The sequence below is a fragment of the Equus caballus genome, chromosome 8, assembly GCF_041296265.1.
Source record: "Equus caballus isolate H_3958 breed thoroughbred chromosome 8, TB-T2T, whole genome shotgun sequence".
Taxonomy (NCBI): Eukaryota; Metazoa; Chordata; class Mammalia; order Perissodactyla; family Equidae; genus Equus; species Equus caballus.
Genome location: NC_091691.1, coordinates 22,919,094 through 22,941,154, shown reverse-complemented (window position 1 = coordinate 22,941,154; position 22,061 = coordinate 22,919,094). Strand labels below are relative to the sequence as shown.

General features: G+C 38.6%; 1 protein-coding gene across 38 annotated transcripts in view; it reads right to left on the bottom strand.

Annotated features, from left to right (window-relative positions):
• ATXN2 (ataxin 2) overlaps nt 1–22,061 on the bottom strand; it is a 118,824-nt gene that overhangs the window by 79,957 nt on the left and 16,806 nt on the right. For all 38 annotated transcript variants that reach the window (XM_070220172.1, XM_070220161.1, XM_070220168.1 and 35 more), the window contains exons 2-5: nt 2,977–3,013; nt 1,770–1,829; nt 1,192–1,263; nt 177–327 (exon numbers count right to left, since the gene is read on the bottom strand). In XM_070220172.1, coding sequence (XP_070076273.1) covers nt 177–327; nt 1,192–1,263; nt 1,770–1,829; nt 2,977–2,979 — 286 coding nt within the window. In that variant the 5' untranslated portion in view covers nt 2,980–3,013. The remainder of the gene's footprint in view (nt 1–176; nt 328–1,191; nt 1,264–1,769; nt 1,830–2,976; nt 3,014–22,061) is intronic.

Below are 22,061 nucleotides of genomic sequence, written 5' to 3'. Positions count from 1 at the left end.
ATATTTTCCCAAAAAAATGTATTAAAATTCCCATTTGTCTTAATCAGGTTATTCTAAAAAGCCCATATTTCTTAAAGAAAACAAAAAACAAAAAAAGTCTGTATGATCAATGTAGAGAGTCCTTGCTTGATTAAATATTATAAACCATGAAGCATATTTAGGAAATCAAAACTCACCTCTTCTTGCATAACTGGAGTCCATATCTTTAAATTGTACCACAACAAAGTCTGAACACTTGAACAAAATACTCTCCATTATTTCTTCACGTTTTGGCCCCGAACTGGATTCTGTACTTTTCTCATGTGCAGCGTCAAGTACTAAATCACACTAAAATGAAAAACATGAGTAAATATTCAATACATTTATAAACTAAAATTTTTCAGAAATTCTTCAGCACTTCAAGGTAGTATTTCTTACATGACTTTGGCAAAAATAATCTATCTCAAGAGAACCTTATAATCATACCTTTCTCTCAGAAATATGATCTATTATCCATTCCATCATTCAAAAATCCTCTCAACTAAAAGTTGGTCCTTGCTACCATGGTCTGTCCTAAGCACATTAACAGTGATGAATAGAAAAACAACAATCTACTCTATCCCTCTTCTAGTCCACAATGCTTGAAAAGACCAAAATATTTTAATAAGCACATAGAGCAAGTCTTTTTGATTAAACAGTCTACAAAATAACCAGTGTTTGAAATTGAGGAGCAAAATCATTCAAAGTGGTGGTAAAAAGTGCTTCAAAGGTAAAGCACTGAGCAAGGAAATGTGACAAACATATCCACCTCATAACTAGAAAATGCTAAATCAGAAACTAATAGATAAGGGACAGCCCAGTGGCGCAGCGGTTAAGTGCACATGTTTCGCTTTGGCAGCCTGGGGTTCGCCGGTTTGAATCCTGGGTGCTGACATGGTACTGCTTGGCAAGCCACGCTGTGGTAGGGGTCCCACGTATAAAGTAGAGGAAGATGGGCATGGATGTTAGCTCAGGGCCAGTCTTCCTCAGCAAAAAGAGGAGAATTGGCAGCAGATGTTAGCTCAGGGCTAATCTTCCTAAGGAAGGAAGCAAAGGAAGGAAGCAAGGAAGAAAGAAAGAAACTAATAGACACCGTCAGGAAGCCATAAAAACACCATAGTTGATGATTCATGAGGTTTTATATTTAGCAAAAAGGAAAAGAGTGAAAATTACCTTAGGACTGTATGTTTTAAAAACTCCTTCATATATACCTCCGTTTTTCACTTGTACTTCACATTTGGATCCCTAAAAACACACAATTAATTCATCAAAGAAACAGTGTGCTACCCAGTCATGGGGGATAATTGTTTTCACTTTACTTTTTACAGCTCACCAGGCTTCATTCAACATGTTAGGTATGCAGTAACAGAACAATAAAACATTTTAAAACATTAGCAATACACTGAATTTTCAAAATTCTTCAGGAGGCCCTGCCCAGAGTTTGCAGTATGAATTTAAATACTGAAAGTAAGTATTTCTGACTCTAGTTTTATTAGGTTGACAATATAATGCACTAAAGACAATCAACTACTAATATTATTTTGTACACAGCAGGGTTAACAAGAAAGCTTTTATAGTGAGTTATAATAGCCTGGGATAGAGTCCTAATCTGTTTTTTCTAAACCATCCTTGATTAAACATGACCTAAGAAATGTTACTTTGAGAATCATTCATCCACACTTTTACTTCATGAAGTTACTTTATTCCACTCCCAAGGCAGTTTCTCCCTCCCCAATAAACTGAAAACTTACAACAACTGATGTAAGTATATGAACCATCCTCATATTTGCATAGATTCCATCAAAAGAAATCTGGAATATTAAGAAAACACATTAATAGCAATCAGCATTTACCCTTGTATATGTATTAAAATTAGTATTTATTGTTACAAAATGTTTAGTCAGGTTTATAATACCTTACATGTGTTAAAGGAAGATTTGGTTTACTACAATCATTTACTTCCTTAGAGAATAAAAGCTTAAGTTTTCAAAAGGGAAAGGAGTTATACCAACTAACAATGTTTCGATTATACATAAGAAAAACAGTAAAAGTGAATTTCCATATATGAGGAAAGACAAATCCACAAGAAGAGAAGGCAGATCCAAGGCTGGCGAGTAGGGGAAGGAGAGCTCACTACAATTGGTACGAGGGATTCCTGGAGGGGATGGAACTGGGCTATTATCTTGACTGTGGTGGTGGTTAAACAATTCTATGTGTCAAAACTCACAAATCTGTCCACTAAATAGGGTTAAGCATACCTTAATAAATAAATGGGGTGAAGTGTAGGGCACCTTTGTAGCAGACCCTTGACTATCTTCTCTCAGCAGATCTGAATCAATGACAGTGCTCTAAGGTCTAATCAATCAACCACTCCTTATTACATACTACACAAGCGTGTGTTCTCCTGATCTAAAGAAGAAAATTTATCCACAAAAGGCAAAGTCTCAAAAATTAGTGACAGCTTCTCATTTATTTCTGCTATCATGTGGAACTTATGCCATCCACCTTTCATGCCCAGTTTAATTTCACTGAGAAAGTTCTGAAATTTGAAACCAGAAGGCCCTTTCCAAGAGAGAACAATAAAAGGAATAAAAGATAGCACATTAATCCAAAATCAAAAACCAAAGAGCTCTGCAAATTCCAGCCCTGGAGTTCCACCGATCTTTAGGGAGTTACTCATTTAGACTGGCCTTTAGTCATTTACAAGAGAATAAACGACATTATTCTTAGGCATGAAAAATACTATTTACAGATAATTATACATTTTATACAGAAAGTTATCAAAAAACAACACATACAGCTAATAATTTTATATCAAACAGTATTGATCTATAAAGGTTATCTGAGATATAAAATTCAAGAGAAGGGAATTTTTTTTTGCCTTGGCTTTTGGTCCATGGTTTAAAATCACATTTTAGTTACCAATTTTTCTAAAGAAAGAACAGTGAAGTTACTCACCATAGACTGAGGCAGGCCTTTGTTACTGTTTCGACCTCTGAAAAGATTAAATATTATGCTTATTAAATTCAACAGGTCAAGCAAGCTAAAGACTACTTTCAAATTTAAAATATCTTATAATTCCATTCCAATACAGCACCAGCTATCTGTGAGGAGGGCTCATCTAACAGTAAGTATAAAGGCTACCTATGTATGGCTCTTTCTGCATTTTGCTGGCTCAGAGGCCAAGAACAGGTATAGGTCGTGGGAGGCAGGGACGAGGAAAGAATGAACGTGATCAAAATCAAATAAATGAAGTAAAAATAAAAACAGCCTATTGGAAGAAATAACTAATACTAAATATAATAAGCTTTACTCCAAAAGTAACCAATCACTCTGTTACATAAAGCTACTCAGGAACAAAATATAGAATCTACTCCTCATTTAACTGATATATTTGACTGATATCAAGTCACCTCCCGTATTTTTCCCTTGCCTCCAAAAATAGGTACTGTATTTACAACTGCAGAAAAACGCTTGAAAATAAGTTAAATCACTCAAAGCACTTTCACTTCTAAAAAGTGCCACTGTCGGGATCTACGTAGCAAGTGCCTTTCTCTGCCAATCCCCTTCCCTCTGAAACAATGCAGTACCCTGAGGTCGGCTGTCCAGTAATTTCCAGTAACTCGGATGCTATTTCCAACTGAATTTAATTACAGGCATAATAAAGCCTAAGGCCTGTTCCATAGGAAAAGATTAGGCCCCTTAGGAAATGATAAAAACATTAATAAAGTGAAATGTTACAGTCCTCAGAAACATTAGTTACTATGGAATAAAAGGGGTGCAATCTCACTTTAATAGAATAAATCACAACACTCAAATTAAGCCACAAACTTAAAACAGTCAAGGAAAAGAGTAATTCACGTTCCCAAAGTCTAGCGATATGAATGGTACCCATTTCCAGAAAAGTAGCACTGATCTTAACATTCCAAGGTCAAGGCTGCTTCATTCTCCAATTCTGTCACCTAGTATCATCTAGAAATTAACGTCTTGTAGCAAATCACCTCTGAGATTCCTTCCATTTATAACATTCTGATTCTCTAACTCTTTGCCTCACATACAGCACAAAGAGAGAAATTCCTAAAGTCTAAGGAATATGACCAGTAAGTGATCACTTACAGAACTTAGCACAAACCAGACACTATGGTAAGTACTATGTCAAATCCCCCACCCCCGCTTCACAGGCCAGGAACTAGACTGTATGTAGCAGTGCTAAGTGTCCTGACTACCATCGTCCCGTTCACACACAGTAGAGCTGGTATTTGAACCAAGTTCATCCAAGGTTAGGCTTTTCATTTCTTATGCTGCCTCTCTGAAATTGCATCACAAGGAATAAACTAACTTTACAATTAAGCCTAATCGAATTTCTACATTTTTTTCAAACATCATGAGTTAATTGGGTTTTTCTATTTTTTTTTTGTAATCTGTAGCCAAAGACTATACAATGGCTAAATTCTGCTTAGAAGGATTATCTTTTTGTGTGTGTGAGAGGAAGATTTAGCCCTGAGCTAACATCTGCCGCCAATCCTCCTCTTTTTGCTGAGGAAGACTGGCCCTGAGCTAACATCAGTGCCCATCTTCCTCTACTTTATATGTGGGACGCCTACCACAGCATGGCTTGCCCCGGATCCGAACCAGTGAACCCCAGGCCACCAAAGCAGAACGTGTACACTTAGCCACTGCGCCACTGGGCGGCCCCTAGAAGGATTATCTTATCCTAGTGATTGCTGAGATGCCACAGTTAAAAAACTTAAACAAATGCCAATACTTTAAGCGCACTTATACTCTTTGTGGCCTCCCTACAAAAACATTTAGGAGTTTAAAACATAAAACTCCTTTACACAAGTCACACTTCTTAAAATTGATTATACAGTTATATCTTTGACCAATAAAGAGCAATTGTTTTGACAACCCAGTTTACTTAGAACAAATTGTTCAACAGGGAAAATTACGACTCATAGTGGTACCTGACGGTAGAGTGTAGAAACCACTGATTTCCACTGATGGACCAGGTAGTTGGACACCCAGGGGAATGTCAGCATACCACAGTAGCATTTTCTGAAACTGGTAAAAGTCCAAATCCATTTTTGTTTTTTTCTTTTTAGATTCACTCAGATTATGCTTTACTTTTTATTTTTATTTTATTTTTTTGTTTTTGGTGAGGAAGATGGTCCTTGAGCTAACATCTGTGCCAATCTTCCTCTATTTTGTATGTGGGATGCCCCCACAACACGGCTTGTTAAGCAGTGTGTAGGTCCACACCTGGGATCTAAACCTGTAAACCCAGAGCTGCCAGAGCAGAGTGAACTTAACCACTATGCTACCAGGCCAGACCCTTAAATTTTTTTCTTTAGTATTTTAGGACAAAGTATCCTAATATTTCATATAGTAACAAAAACAAAAAACACATAGAATCTCAAAAAAAGCCAAGATCATATTCTAGTCCAAAAGTGATCAGATGGATCAGATTTAACAAAACAACAATATCCAGGATTCTAAGCTTTTAATAGTGACTATGAGATTAACATGTAATTTAAAGTGCCAGTCAAATTAATACAAGGAAACTTACAAAAATAATAGTAAAGAGTTTATGTTGCTTCCAAATAATACAGGAGGGAGGAAACAGATGGGGTTGTAAATGAAACAAGACTGGCATGAGCTGACAACTGCTGCAGCGAGGTGACAGGCGTGCAGGGGCTCTTTATATCATTCTGCCTGCTTTTTACAATTTCACTAACTCAAAAAGAAAACAAGTGCCTTCTGATGTGGTGCAATCGGAGCCTGGATTTAATCAAGTTTATAGATCTACCAGTTTATAAGAAATATGGGGTAGAAGAATATATAAACTGATACCACGAGGTTACAAATCAGTTAAATCCACAAAGTGGTAAATTCAACGTAACAAATGATAGTTTCTTCAAAAAATAAACGGTGTGAGAAGAAAAAAAACAGCATGAAGGCAGGGAAAATTATTATAAATTTAAAGACACACATAAATCAAAAGCAAAGTGTGACTTCCCAAACCAAACCTTACTATACAGCTACAATCAAAATAGTGTGGCACTGGCATAAGGACAGACGTAAAAACCAATGGAATAGAAGAGAGCGCCCAGAAATAAACCCTCACATACGTGGGCAACTGATTTTTACCAAGAAGGTCAAGACCATTCAATGGGGAAGGGACAGTCTTTTCAACAAATGATTCCGGAAAAACTGGATATCCACGTGCAAAAGAACGAAGCTGAACCCTTACCTTACACCATATACAAAAATTAACTCACAATGGGTCAAAGAGCTAAATTTAAGACTAAAATTATAAAACTCTTAGAAGAAAACATGGGAAAATCTTCATGACCTTGTATTTGGCAATGATTTCTTAACTGTGACACCAAAAGCATAGGCAACCTAAGACAAAAAAAAAAATAGATAAAAAAGACTTCATCGAAATGAAAAACTTTTGTGCAAAGGATACTATCAGAGAGTGAAAAGACAACCCACAGAAAAGGAGAAAATATTTGCATATCATGTATCTGATAAGGGGTTAATATCTAGAATACATAAAGAACTCCTATGTCTCAACAACAAAAAATTATACAACCCAATTCAAAATGGGGAAAACAAGTGAACAGACATTTCTCCAAATAAGTTATACAGCTGGCCAATAAGCACATGAAAAGATGCTCAACATCACTAGTCATTAGGAAAACACAAATCAAAACCACAATGAGTTACCACTTCACCCCCACTATGATGGCTATTATCAAAAATGTGGAGAAATTGGAACCCTTGTGCACTGCTTGTGGGAATGTAAAATAGCACAGCTGCTGAGGAAAAGAGTATGGCAACTCCTCAAAAAATTAAACATAGAATTACCACATGCTCCAGCAATTGCACTTCTAAAGATATACCCAAAATAACTGAAAGCAGGGATTTGAAAAGATATCTGTATACCAATGTGCAAAGTAGCATTATTTACAATAGCCAGAAGGTGAAAAAAAAAAAATCCATTGATGAATAAATGGCTAAACACAATGGGGTACATTCATACAATGGAATATTATTCAGCCTTAAAAACAAATGAAGTTCTGATACATGCTACAACCTGGATGAACCTTGAAGATACGCTAAGTGAAATAAACCATACACAAAAGGACATCTACTGCATGATTCTACTAATATAAGGTACATAGTATAGTCACATTCATAGACACAAGAAAGGAGAGTGTTGGATGCCAGGGGTTGGGGGATGGTTGGAATAGGGAGCAACTGCCTAATGGGTACAGGGCTTCCTTTTGGGGTAAAAATATTTGGGAACTCAACAGAGGCGCTTATAGCACAATAATGTGAATGTACTTAATGCCACTGAACTGTATATTTAAAAATGGTTAAGGGGCTGGCTCAGTGGTGTAAGAGTTAAGTTCACGTGCTCCACTTCGGCAGCTTGAGGTTCGCAGGTTCAGATCCCAGGTACAGACCTAGCACCACTTGTCAAGCCATGCTGTGGTGGCATCCCACATAAAATAGAGGAAGACTGGGACAGAGGTTGGATCACTGACAATCTTCCTCAAGCAAAAAAAAAAAAAAAGAGGAAGATTAGCAACAGATGTAAGCTCAATATTTCTCACAAAATAAATAAATGAAATTTCAAAAATAAAAATGGTTAAAAGAGTAACTTTTATGTTGTATATATTTTATCACAATTTAAAAAACCCCACCAAACAAATAAGCTCAGATTCTTTTCCCAAAGGAACTTCATTTGCAATAGTAGGCAGAGAAAGTTCAGGCCTAGGGGTGCTCCCAAAGCCAGTGGAGGTTGGTAGGAGACTGATAGATTCACTGGAGATACAGGCTTAACTGGATAAAAAAGAAGATCCAACTATGCACTGTCCATAAGAGAGACACTCTAGATTCAAAGATAAAAGAGACTCAAAGTAAAAAGATGGGAAAAGATATGTCATATCACACAAACAGGACAAGAAAGCTAAAGCGGCTGTAATAACATGAGGTAAAATAGAGTTTGAAACAAAAAAAAATGTTACTAGAGATATAAAGGGACTTTTCTTTTTTTAAAGATTTTATTTTTCCTTTTTCTCCCAAAGCCCCTCAGTACATAGTGGCACATTTTTCAGTTGTGGGTCCTTCTAGTTGTGCTATATGGGATGCTGCCTCAGCGTGGCTTGATGAGCGGTGCCATGTCCGCACCCAGGATCCAAACTGGTGAAACCCTGGGCTGCCGAAGCAGTATGCACGAACTTAACCACTCGGGCCACCAGGCTGGCCCCAAAAAGGGACATTTTATAATGATAAAAGGATCAATCCATCAGGAAGAAGAAAAAGGCATTCCACCAGGACTCTCTGTGCCCTTTCACACAGTTCCTGAGCTACTGAAGATGAACTCTTAAAGAAATTACCTTTGCCCTCTTGACCCAGAGCCATGCTCCTCCACCTAAAGAGTTCATCTCATGCTCCACCTCCTTGTCATCCTATCAACCTGACAACTGAATTCCAACTAACAAATGTAGAAGGAATGATAGAATTAAAAGGTTGCCATTTGGTAAGCACCACAGTAGTAACTGTTTCAGGCAAACATCACCAATGGATGCTAAATCCAGTAAAGTAGAAACAGGACATTTATATAGTCACGAAGTAACTCCTCACAAAGTACTGATTAATGACAGTGTTTAAAAAATAACTTTATGTTGGGGCTGGCCCCGTGGTCGAGTGGTTAAGTTCGCGCGCTCTGCTGCAGGCGGCCCAGTGTTTCGTTGGTTCGAATCCTGGGCGCGGACATGGCACTGCTCATCAAACCACGCTGAGGCAGCGTCCCACATGCCACAACTAGACGGACCCACAACGAAGAATATACAACTGTGTACCGGGGGCTTTGGGGAGAAAAAGGAAAAAAATAAAATCTTTAAAAAAAAAAAAAATAAAAATAACTTTATGTTAAAGGAACCTAGCAGACACAATCCTAATCAAGTGATCAAAGTTAACAGCACCAGCAATGCAACATATGTATACCATGCACCTCCTGATATCCTGCAACGAGAATACATGTATCACTTCTCTGGTATTCTTGCCAAAAACGCACAATCTGAATCTAATCAGCAGGAAACATCAGACAACCGTAGTTGAGGGACATTCTACAAAATAACTAACCTGTAATCTTCACAAGTGTCAAATCATAAAAGGCAAAGACAGACTAAGGAACTATTCAGATTAAAGGAGATCAAACAGACATGAAAACTGAATGTAACATAGTCATTCTTCAGTATCCACTTTAGCGGACTGGTTTTAGGACCGCCTCAAATACCAAAATCAACACATGCTCAAGCCTCTTATATAAAATGGTGTAGTATTTACATATAACCTACGTACTTCCTCCTACACACTTTAAATCATCTCTACATGATTTAATCATCCTTATAACACTTATTACAATGTAAATGCTATGTAAATGGTTGTTATACTATATTGTTTCCGGAATAATGACAAGAAAAAAAGTCTGGACAAGTTTAGTACAAACACAACCACCAAAGGCCTTTCTATCCACGGTTGGTTGAATCTGGGGATGTGGAGCCCAAAGACGTGGAGAGCCGACTTCCTGGATTGGTTCTTTGGACCAGAATTTTTCTTTCTTTTGCTATAAAGAACATTGGAAGATCACCTGGTAAAATTCAAATAAGGTCTACAGGTAATAGTTTGGCACAATACTAATTTACTTATTTTGACAACTATACTCTGATTTTGTAAGACAATGTCCTTGTTATTAGGATACAATTCTAAAGTATTTAGGGCTAAGGGGCACCATGTCTCTCATATATTTAATAAAATAATTTTAGATTTATATATAGATATATTAATTTTAACAACAGAAAATGAAAAAATAAATGTAGTGAAATGTTACTTGAAGAATATGCGTGAAGGGTATAGGAGAATTCTTTGTACAACTGCAATTTTCTTATAAATCTAAAATTATAAACAAAATTTTTTTTAAAAAATTAAAAACTGTGATTTATTAACTTCTATCTACTTTGTCTTTTTCTCCTTAAAATATTTTTTAGATTTTATTTTTTCTTCTTCTCTCCAAAGCCCCCCAGTACATAGTTGTATATTTTAGCTGTGGGTCCTTCTGGTTGTGGCGTGTGGGACACCGCCTCAGCATGGCTTGATGAGTGGTGCTAGGTCCACACCCGGGATCCGAACCAGCGAAACCCTCAGCCACTGAAGCAGAGCACACAAATTTAACCATTCAGCCAAAGGACTGGCCTCTCGTCTTTTTTTTGTAATAAAAAAATTTAATCCTACTCAGCCTTGAAACTCAAGTGCCACCTTTTCAAGAAGCCTTCCTTAGATTATGCCACACCAATCAAATACATGGTGCTCTCTTCAACTCTAACTCAGAATTTAGCATCACCTGCCTTGTATTATTATAGTTACTGGTGAACCTGTCATATGCCCACTACTCAGGGCCATCACCTGACAACATGGCGCTTTTGTGTAAATAAGAAAATGACTCCTCCAAGGAGTCACAGCCCCACACTAGAGAAAACAGAGCAGTGAGCAGCCAACACCTATGTGAAAATTAGAAGAAGGTACCAGAAACTGATGTATCCCCAAAAGGAACTTAATGTGGCCAAACAAACCCCTAGATTTCAACATCCATTCATGCCCTTGGCCAAGAGCTCTTGGTTGAAATAAACCAAGATTGGCAGACAACTATCTTATCCATCTTTGTACCATCAACCAAAATCAGAGGAACTGTGCCTCATATATGATAAACACTTAATAAATATTTAATGAATTAATGAGCCCAAAGAAGAGGGGAAAGAAAGAAACAGAAATGAAAGCTTTCAAAGTAATCATTCTCTAAATCAAGGGACAGCAAACTATAGTCTACAACCTGTTTTCGCCTGGCCTCCAAGCTAAGTATGGTTTTTAACATCTTAAAGCGTTGTTTAAAAAGAACAGCCTAGAAGAATATGCAACAGAGAAATTATATGGCCCAAAAAGCCTAAAATACTTACTATCTGTGTCATATATAAGAAAAGCTTGCAACTTCTGCACTGAAAAAAATGTGGCCGCAATGTCAATAACTACAATTAAAAAATAAAATCTACTGCTGTTTTACATGAACGAGTACTTCTAAAAGAACCTTCTAGGGGCCGGCCCCGTGGACGAGTGGTTAAGTTTGTGCGCTCAGCTTCAGCGGCCCAGGGTCTCACCGGTTCAAATCCTGGGCACAGACATGGTACTGCTCATCAAGCCACACTGAGGCGGCATCCCACATGCCACAACTAGGAGGACCCACAGCTAAAAATAAACAACGATGTACCAGGGGGCTTTGGGGAGAAAAAGGAAAAATGAAATATTAAAAAAAAAAAAAAAGAACCTTCTAGAAAGCATTACTTTTCATGAAAGTTTAATGTACGCATAACTGAGAAATGTCATGAAGGTGCTCTTGCTCTCATTTAACTAGTCTTTTTTTAAAAAAAAAAAGATTTTCTTTTTCCTTTTTCTCTCCAAAGCCCCCCAGTACATAGTTGCATATTTTTAGTTGTGGGTGCTTCCAGTTGTGGCATGTGGGATGCCACCTCAGCAAGGCTTGATGAGTGGTGCCATGTCCACGCCCAGGATCCAAACCAGTGAAACCCTGGGCCATGGAAACGGAGCGAGTGAACTTAAGCACTCGGCCATGGGGCTGGCCCCTCATTTAACTATTCTTAAGCTTTACAATGGAATTCAACTGAGGTTGATCCACCTATTGAAAAAGCAAGGTATTCTACTAACGTACATTTAATGACAATATCATGAGCAAATTCCACAAAGGCAGGGACTCACTGAATTGAAAGCACCTAGCATAAAATGATCAAGGGGTGAAATGCAAATTAAAATAAACCTAAGACATATCAAACAACTTGTGAACCTCATGTGAAGGCTAATTAGAACAAACTGTAAAAGAAAAATAAAACAGTAAGACACCCAAACTGGAGGTTCCAGCTTATGCAGTAAGGCAAGAAAAAGAAATAAAAGGCACAGTGATTGGGCAGAAAGAAGGAAAAATGTCTTTAATAAAAGACAAAAGGGGGCTGGCCCCATGGCCTAGTCGCTGAGCTCAGTGCATTCCACTTTGGCAGCCTGGGTTTGCAAGTTCAGATCCCAGGCATGGACTATACCACTCGTCAGCCATGCTGTGGCAGTGACCCACATATAAAATGGAGGAAGACTGGCACAGATGTTAGCTCAGGGCTAATCTTCCTCAGGGGGGAAAAAAAGAGGAAGATTACCAACAGATGTTAGCTCAGGGCTAATATTCTGCAGCAAAAAAAAAGAGACAACATGATCATTTATACAGAAAATCCTAAGAGAATCTACAAAAAAGCTACTAGAAACCAGAAAGCTTAGCAAGGCTAACTCAAAATGGATCAATGACCTAATCATAAAAGGTTAAAATAAAACTTTTAAAAGAAAATACGCTGGGGCTGGCCCCGTGGCCGAAAGGTTAAATTCGCTCACTCTACTTTGGCGGCCTGGGGGTTTCGCTGGTTCAGATCCAGGACATGGACATGGCACCACTCATTAGGTCATGCTGAAGCAGCATCCCACATACCACAACTGGAAGGACCCACAACTAAAATATACAACTAGGTACTGGGGGGATTTGGGGAGGGGGAAAAAGAAGAAAGAAAGCAAATACAAGAGAAAATCTTTTTTTTCTGCTTTTTCTCCCCAAATCCTCTGTGATAAAGATTTCAGAGAGGACAGAAAAAATACAAGGCATAAAAGCAAAACTTTGATAAATTAGACTCCATCAAATTTTTAAATATTCTGTTCTTTGAAAGACACTGTTAAGAAAATGACAATTCAATCCACAGCTGAGGAAGTATTTGCAAAATATACATCAACACTGGGCTTTTATACCCAGACTATACAAAGAACTCATATAACTTATTAGTAAGAAGATAAACAGCCCAATAAATGTGCAAAAGACTTACACAGGCATTTAACCAAATAAGATTTACTGGGTAAAATTAAAGACTGACAATACCAACTGCTAGTGAGGATGCCAAGCAGTTGAAACTCTCCAAGACTGCTGGTGGGGATGCAAAATGGTATAGCCATTTTGGAAAAGAGTTTGGCAGTGTCCTTAAACATACTTACACAACCTAGCAATCCCACTCCTAGGTAATTATTCAAGAGCAATGAATGTGACTGTTCAGAGCTGGTTTATTCATAATAGCCAAAAACTGGAAACAGCCTAAATGTCCATTACCTGGCCAATGACTAAACAAACTGTGGTGGTACATTCTTAACAATGGAATACTAAGTAATAAAATTAAAAATTACCAATACATGCTATACACAATATGGATGAATTCCAAAATCACTGTGCTAAGTGAAAGCAGCCAGACATAAGAGACTACATAATCCACAATTCCACTTACATGACGTTCTGGAAAGGCAAATATATAGATACATACAGAAGTCAGATCAATGACTGGCAGGGGCTGAGGGTGAAGGGAGGAGATTTAATATAAAAGCACAGAGGGAACTATGATTTATAGGGTGGCATCTTAGTTGTGGCAGTGATTACACGACTGTATACATTTGTGAAAACTCAAAGAACTTGACACTAACTAGGTGAGTTTACTGTATGTAAATTATACCTCAAAAAACCTGCCACTGCTGGGGCTGGCCTGGTGGCGCAGCAGTTAAGTTTGCGTGCTCCACTTCTGCAGCCTGGGGTGCGCTGGTTCAGATCCTGGGCACAGATCTACATACCACTTGTCAAGCCATGCTGTGGTAGGCATCCCACATATAAAATAGAGGAAGATGGGCACGGATGTTAGCTCAGGGCCAATCTTCCTCAGGGGGGAAAAAAAAGGATTGGCAGTGGATGTTAGCTCAGAGCTTATCTTCCTCAAAAGAAAAAGAAAAAAACCCTGCCACTCCCAAACTAATGGTAGATCCAAAGAAATCCCTAAAACGTATACCTAAAAAACGTTCAATTGTATGGCATATGAATTATAATTAAATAAATTCAATGTTAAAAACTCACTATATTGTACTCTTAAAATTGGTGAATTTTACTGTACGTAAATCACACCTCTGGTGGTCTAGTGGTTAAGATTTGGTGCTGTCACCACCATGGCCTGAGGTTCATTTCCCGGTCAGGGAACCACACCACCCATCTATGGGTTGTCATACTGTGGTGGCTGTGTGTTGCTGTGATGCTGAAGGCTATGCCACTGGTATTTCAAATACCAGCAGGGTCACCCATGGTGGACAGGTTTCAGTGGAGCTTCCAGACTAAGACAGACTGGGAAGAAGGACCTGGCCACCCACTTCCAAAGAAACTGGCCATGAAAACCCTGTGAAGAGCACAGAAGCACTGTCTGACACAGCACGGGAAAATGAGAGGATGGCACAAAAAAGACCAGGCAGGATCCCGCTCTGCTGTGCGCAGGGGGTTGCTAGGAGTTGGAGTCGACTTGACAGCACCACCAATAAATTACACCTCAGTAAAGCTGATTTTTTAAAACCTTTTTTCAAAGATTGGCACCTGACCTAACATCTGTTGCCAATCTCTTCTTTTCCTTCTTCTCCCCCAAGCCTCCCAGTACCTAGTTGTATACTGTAGTCGTAGGTCCTTCTGGTTGTGCTATGTGGGATGCCACCTCAGCATGGTTTGATGAGTAGTGCTATGTCCACGCCTAAGATCCGAACTGGCAAAATCCTGGGCCGCCAAAGCAGAGCACACAAACTTAACCACTCGGCCACGGGGCCGGCCCTTCATTTTTTTTAAAAAGAGAAAACTCGTGAAATTTGAACTGACTGGATATTAAATAATACTAAGGAATTAACGTTAATTTTTCACATGTGATAAGAGCACGTTTTTTAAAACTTCCATTCTCTTACAGAGCTATATATTGCAATATTTACAGAAAAAATAACATGATATTAGGAATTGCTTCAAAATAATCTGGGGAGGCTAATCAAAACAGTGTGGTACTGGCATAAGGACAGACATATAGATCAACAGAATAGGACTGGTAGTCCAGAAATAAACCCCTACATTTACGGTCAATTGATTTTTGAGAAGAGTGCCAGGACAACTCAGTGGGAAAGGAATAGTGTTTTCAACAAACAGACCTAGGACAACTGGATATCCAGACGCAAAAGAATGTAGTTGGACCCCTACTTCATACTATATATAAAAATCAACCCAAAATGGGTCAAAGACATAAAAGTTAAGAGCTAAAACTATAAAATTCACCAAAAAAACCACATAGGTGTAAATCTTCAAGACCCTGGATTTGGCAATGGATTCTTAGAAATGACACTAAAAGCACAAAAAACAGATGAAAAAACAGATAAGTGGACCTGGTCAAAATTCAAAACTTTTTTGTTGCACGATATCAATATACCAACAGGAGAAGAAACAAATATGAGGGGACTGGGATAAATTTTAGAGACCTCAGACATTCCCTAACCAGGAAACCCAAAGCACTAGCTCCAGAGTGCAGGGCTTAAAAAGAGAGGGCACACGAAAACCCAGAAGCCTACTCTAACATTTCTCACACAACTCTGTTTCAAATCCTGCCTCAGCCACTTACTGTGACCCCAGGAAGGGTACTTAACCACTCTAGTCCTCAGTTTGCTTATCTGTAAAATGGAAGTAATAAAAAAGGTCACAGGGTTGTTGAGGATCAGAAAGACAATCTGCAAAAAACATACACACACACACTCATTTCGTCAAAACGTATTATATCGTACACTTAAAAATGTAGAGTTTAGGGGCCGGCCCCACAGCCGAGTGGTTAAGTTCGCATGCTCCACTGCAGGTGGCCCAGTGTTTCGTTGGTTCGAATCCTGGGTGCGGACATGGCACTGCTCATCAGGCCACGCTGAGGCGGCGTCCCACATGCCACAACTAGAAGGACCCACAACGAAGAATATACAACTATGTACTGGAGGGGCTTTGGGGAGAAAAAGGAAAAAAATAAAATCTTTAAAAAAAAATGTAGGGTTTATTGTATGTCTATTTTACAGCTTGAATGAGGTATAATTAAGAATCTAGCACAGAGGAAACATTCAAAACTACAGCTTTTAAACTTTGCATTTAACAAATATTTATTAAACAAGCAAGATGAACACAGCCTTTAGGCAGCTTACGCTTGAGAGTTTATATCCAGGACAGAAAGTTAAAATTGCATTTTTTCATATGTATATTTTATCTGTCCTATTCATCACTTGAATTAACAAGTAAAAATATATACAAATAATTGAACACTCCTAATAACTGACGCACATTAAATAATCCAACTGAAATTCACCTCCATTATTGTTTCAAAATTCTGGAAAAAAAAAAAAACATGCAATTTCTATTGGTACTGCCATCACACGATATAATTAAGGAATTTCTTACTTCTTCATTTTTTACCATTCTCACTCATCACCATTTTTCAACACTGTACCTACATAGGTCTTTCACTAATTTCTACAACTATTTCAACAGGCCTGGGTAACATTTACACAATCAAAGTATTTCACTGATGCAGATTTTAAGACCCAGACTAGTTGTACAGATGTAATTACTATTCGTTGGCATAGTAAAAATACTACACACCACCAACTCCGTTTCCAGTAAAGGTGTAATAATGTTCTTGCCCCCAGATAGTCACATGTCCGAGTGCTTCTTGTTATTTAGATCTCAACTTAAATGTCACCTCCTCAGAGAGGCCTGCCCTGACCATTCCATCAAAAGTAGCTCCCAACCACTATATATCACCCTGTTTTGGCACTTAAGTAATTAATATTTAATGCATCATAGTACTTAATACCTGAAATTTTATTTATTATGTGTTTATCTATTTACTTTCTGTCTTAGTCTACTTTCCACCCCCAGAATATAAACTCCATGAGGGCAAACATTTCTATTTGTCTCATTCACCATTGTATGCCCAGGACTTAAGAATAGAGCCTGGCCCTACAACACCCATTTGGTTCTTTCCATGTACTAACTTACACTGCAATTTAATTTCTCATGGCTTTACCCAAAGCCTTCAAAGACAGGCACCATATTTCTACTGGTGATTATATCTAAGAGAAACTAGCAGAGCACGTTCTGAATTACATGCATACATGGATATAGGTAACGTTCTGCAATAGTCATAGAAAAAGGAAAACAGAAACAAGGCAAAAGGTCTTCAAGAAGTCACTTCTGCTACAGCACTGCGCTAAACTCACAGTCAATTTCTACAGGAATGTTCAATGCATATTTCTTAATGGAAATATGCTCAAAAGAACCCTCTTCAGGAAGTCAGAAGAATTAACTTGAGTTTAGTGCTAGTATAGCCCCAATTAACTGACCTTGAGCAATTCATTTCCCCTCTAGGTCTGAGGCTCCACATTTGTACAAAAAAAGAAAGAAACCAAATAATTACTCATCTTTCTTTTAGTTTCTTCCTCCACATTCTATGAATCTCTTTTTGAGAATGAGGCAGATTATGGGTCAAAAGGCATTTTATGATTATAGAGATGGCTACCACAGGGTGATGATCTTAGAATTCATAGTCCTCTCTTTACATTTGCTATGGAAGGAAAAAAAAGTGCTGAACAATGCTTTCAGCTTTTTCTCTGAACCACATCATCCTTCCTGGGGAAAGCCTACTACCACCTTTAGGATATTGGACTGAAGTGGTGAAACCATAACACTCCTCCAACTGCTCGCTGTGAGGCGATGCTTGATGATGATTAGATAGATAGTCCCACAGTACTACCTAATAGGAAAAATCTACTTTTAGATCCTATTCTAAGTAAGCATCAAATCCTTCTCATTAAAAAAAAAAATTCCGGGGCCAGCCCTGTGGCCGGGTAGTTAAGTTCACACGCTCCACTTTGGTAGCCCAGGGTTTCATTGGTTCGGGTCCTGGGGGTGGACCTGGCACCACTCATCAGGCCATGCTGAGGTGGCGTCCCACATAGCAGAGGCAGAAGGACCTACAACTAGAATATACAACATGTACTGTGGGGCTTTGGGGAGAAGAAGAAAAACAAGGAGAGTCGCAACTGCTGTTAGCTCAGGTGCCAATCTTCAAAAAGAAAAAATTCAATGCCCCTATAATAGACAGCAAATAATGACTCTAGTTAACAATAACAACTATTTCACCCCTGCAACTTGTAGCAATTTCTCTCTGTGTAAAATAATCAGCTAACGTTTTACAGAATTTCTTACAAAGAAGCAACACTTTCAATAAAACAAATACATAAGATTCAGTTTACCGTTTACATGAGGAACGAACTCATCAATAAATAAAAAGAGCTGAATCCTATTCATTAATAAGTATTTAAGCAAAGACTCAGATTGGTAATTCTGTGGTTAGAAATTAAAGCCCTGGACCAAGGTCGCTACGACCCAGCTCAGAGAGTAGCAGCGCCTGAAGGAGGAGGGTCATTCTCACAGTGTGGCAGGCGTAAGAGCTGCCTCCCAAAGACGCTCACATCCTAATTTCTGCTATCCGTGACTACAGGACCTTACACAATAAAAGACACTTTGCAGATGTGATTAAAGATTTTGGGAGAGATTATCCTGATGGGCCCAATAGATTCACAACAGCCCTTATAAGAATGAGGCAGGAGAGGCAGAGCCAGAGAAGGCGATGCGACACAGGGACCAGAGGTCAGAGGGAGACACCTACAGCACTCACCACAAATTATCTTATTCTACTTCTCTGTCAACTCCACACACAGCTTTAAAAGAAGGTGAAGGAGCAAATGCAGAATTATGTGAATATATCTGTTTTACTCTTTAAACGCCTCTGGTAAGTCTTTTCATGGTTAATTTTCAGGTAAATGTATTAGTTTCCTACTGCTGCTATAACACATTACCACAAATTCAGTGGTTTATGAACACTGTTAAAAAATTTTAAAAAATAAAAGAACAGAGCCTGGCACACAGTAAGTACTCTAAATTGCCGAATAAGTATATAGTATAGTTTATATGAATTATAACAAGTATTGATTAATTCCATTTCTCTTCATAGTACAGAAAAACTAAAGCTGTCAAGAGAAAGGACAATTAACTAAAAACTAGAAATCCAATTCCAGCTCTTATGGTTAACTCAGGTGAGTCATTTTGCTCTTTCCATTTCAGTTTTCTTATTAGAAAGGGAAATTTTATAACTAATACTTATTGAGTAACTATTTCCTCACCGAAAAGATGAGTCAAACAAGGTGGCAGCAGGAAATGGGCCATGACCCAAACATAAGGCTAGAAGGTTTTTTTGGTAAACTAAGGTGGGCTGGCAACTAAATTCACAAAGAACAACTGCCAGATTAATCCAGTCACATAAACATCTAGAATCAATGTTTCAAAACAACTACCATCCCCACCAGAACTAATTTAGCACTCTGTAAACTGCTTGGGTTCAAACTCTGGCCCTATCGCTTCCGGGCCCTGTGACCTAACCCTCAGGAATTCAGCTGTGTGTGTCTCAATTCTAGCACCTATCAAATGGTGATCAGAATAGTACCTTCTCACAGAAACAACAGTACCTTCTCATCAGACTGTGAAACTTACATGATATTCCACACAGACAGCTGGGCTTAAGATCAATGTCTGACACATTACTGAGTAAGTGCTTAATAGCTGTTAGCTAATACAATTCTTTTCCTCATATCACAGCACACATTAGAGTCGTAAAAAAAAAAAATCTCTTCACATGAAGTTTTACTTAGAGGAAGAGATAAGGGGATTGGCAATAAAGCCATACACAACTAGATATAACCTAGACACCAAAAGCTCCACACAACTCAGATAAAAAGCAATCTTGGGGGCCAGCCCGGTGTCATAGTGGTTAAGTTTGCACACTCTGCTTCAGCAGCCTGGGGTTCACAGGTTCAGATCCCAGGTGTGGACCTACCTGCCACTCATCAAGCCAAGCTGTGGTGGCATCCTACATAAAAAATAGAAGATGATTGGCATGGATGTTAGCTCAGGGCCAATCTTCCTCATCATAAAAAAAAAAAGGAATCTTGGGGCTCAAGTCCAGTGCTATCCAATAGAACTGTCTGTAATGCTAAAAAACAAACAAAAAAAAAACACAAAAAATGTTCTACATCCATGTTGCCCAATATGTAGTCCCTGGGTACATGTGGCAGCTGAACACTTCAAATATGGCTAGTGTGACCGAGGAACTGAATTTAATATTACCTTAATTAACTTAATTTTACATTTAAATAGCCACATGTGGATAGTAGCCACCATGTTGGACAGCGCAGTTCCAGTCTTCTCCTTGAGCTTCTCCAGCACCAGGTACTGTCTACCTTTCAAAGCCTTCATCCCCTCTGACCAATCCTCAAAGGTGCTTCCTTAGAGTGAGCTCAGGGCTCTCTCCCAGTGGTTTTACTCATTGGTCACTAATCTCTCCTGGGGCCTCAAAACAGCTTTTTTTTTTTTTTTAAACAAATCTTTAATTTTATTTTATTTTATTTTGTGTGTGTGAGGAACATCCACCCTGAGCTAACAGCCATCGTCAATCCACCTCTTTATTTTCGCTTGAGGAAGATGAGCCCTGAGCTAACATCTGTGCCTATCTTCCTCCATTTTTCGTATGTGGGATGCCTCCACAGCATGGCTGATGAGTGGAGCAGGTCTGCAACCAGGATCCGAACCCAGGCCACCAAAGCAGAGCACATGGAACTTTAAGCACTTGGCCACAGGGCAGCCCTCAAACAGGTTTAAGCCCTTCAAAAGACAAGTGATAATGGGGAAGGGGGGAGTATAGGTGAAGCAAGATGAAACACTTATTGATAACTACTGAAACTGAGTGACAGATACATAGGGCTCATTAAACTGTTCTGTTTTTATATATGTTGAAATTTTCCATTTACAAAACGTTCTCAATAGTATTTATTTCAAGCTGACTTCATTTCTTCTCTAACTATAAGGGCTTCCAAATTTGTGTCCCTGCTTTTAGTAACTACCTCCTCCAATTCTTCCACTACACTGTGAACCACATTTTTTTTTTTTTTACAAAGACCATGTTTATCCTATCTCTGTGCCTTAGCACAAACTTTTCCCTGTCTAGAACTTCCTCTTCTCTTCCATGACCTCACTGAAAACTGCTTATCATACTTCAAAATCCATCTCAACCCTCACTACTTTTTGAAGCTTTTTGTCTTCACCGCCCACCCAAGGCAGTCACTCACACTCCCTCCTCAGGGCTACCAGTTTACAGCATGTGCATGCCTGCCTTCCCCACTACCCTGGGTAACTTGGAAGCAGAGATGTTAACTGTCCCAATCTGACAGCTTCAAACTTCTACTGAACTAACAGTGCACATACAAGCTCAACAAAATGCTAAACTGCACCCACTCGTACAGACTCCCCAAATCCACCAACAAGCACTTGTCAGCCTTAACTTGCTCGTGCAGTTTTAACTGGTTAGTAAACATGCTAATAATAAAAGCTATTGAGAACTTACTATATGCCATGCATTGATTTAAGCCCTTTACACATGTAATTCATTTAATCCTCATCACCCTCATTTCACAGAGGAAGAAACTCAAGCAAGTGAAATAACCTGCCTTCACATCACAAAGTAAGAACAGAGATGGGGTGCCGAATAAATTGCTGTGTGACTTTGGACAAGGCCTTTAAAGTTCCTGCTCCTGTGTAAAATAAAGATGACGAATCACGATCACCTCAAATGCAAGCTTCCAATTCTAAAATTCACATTTGGGGACGGGGAACAGGATGCCAAATAAAAGGAATGCTGACTTGTAAAAAGAAAAAGTACTTTAGGCATTCTCCATAAAATAGTTTGAGGGAATATGTGAATCTTTTTATTCCTGTAGTTTATAGTTTTATTCCTGTAGTTTATAGTTTATACTATGGAAAAACATGGAACATGTTCTCAATTAAGAAAGCTAACATATGGGACAAACTAAGTTCTACAGGAGTTAATACAAAGAAAAATAAGTGAGAGTTTCATGAAAGATTTGGGCTAGATCTTAGAGGATAACTATGAGGACGTGGAAAA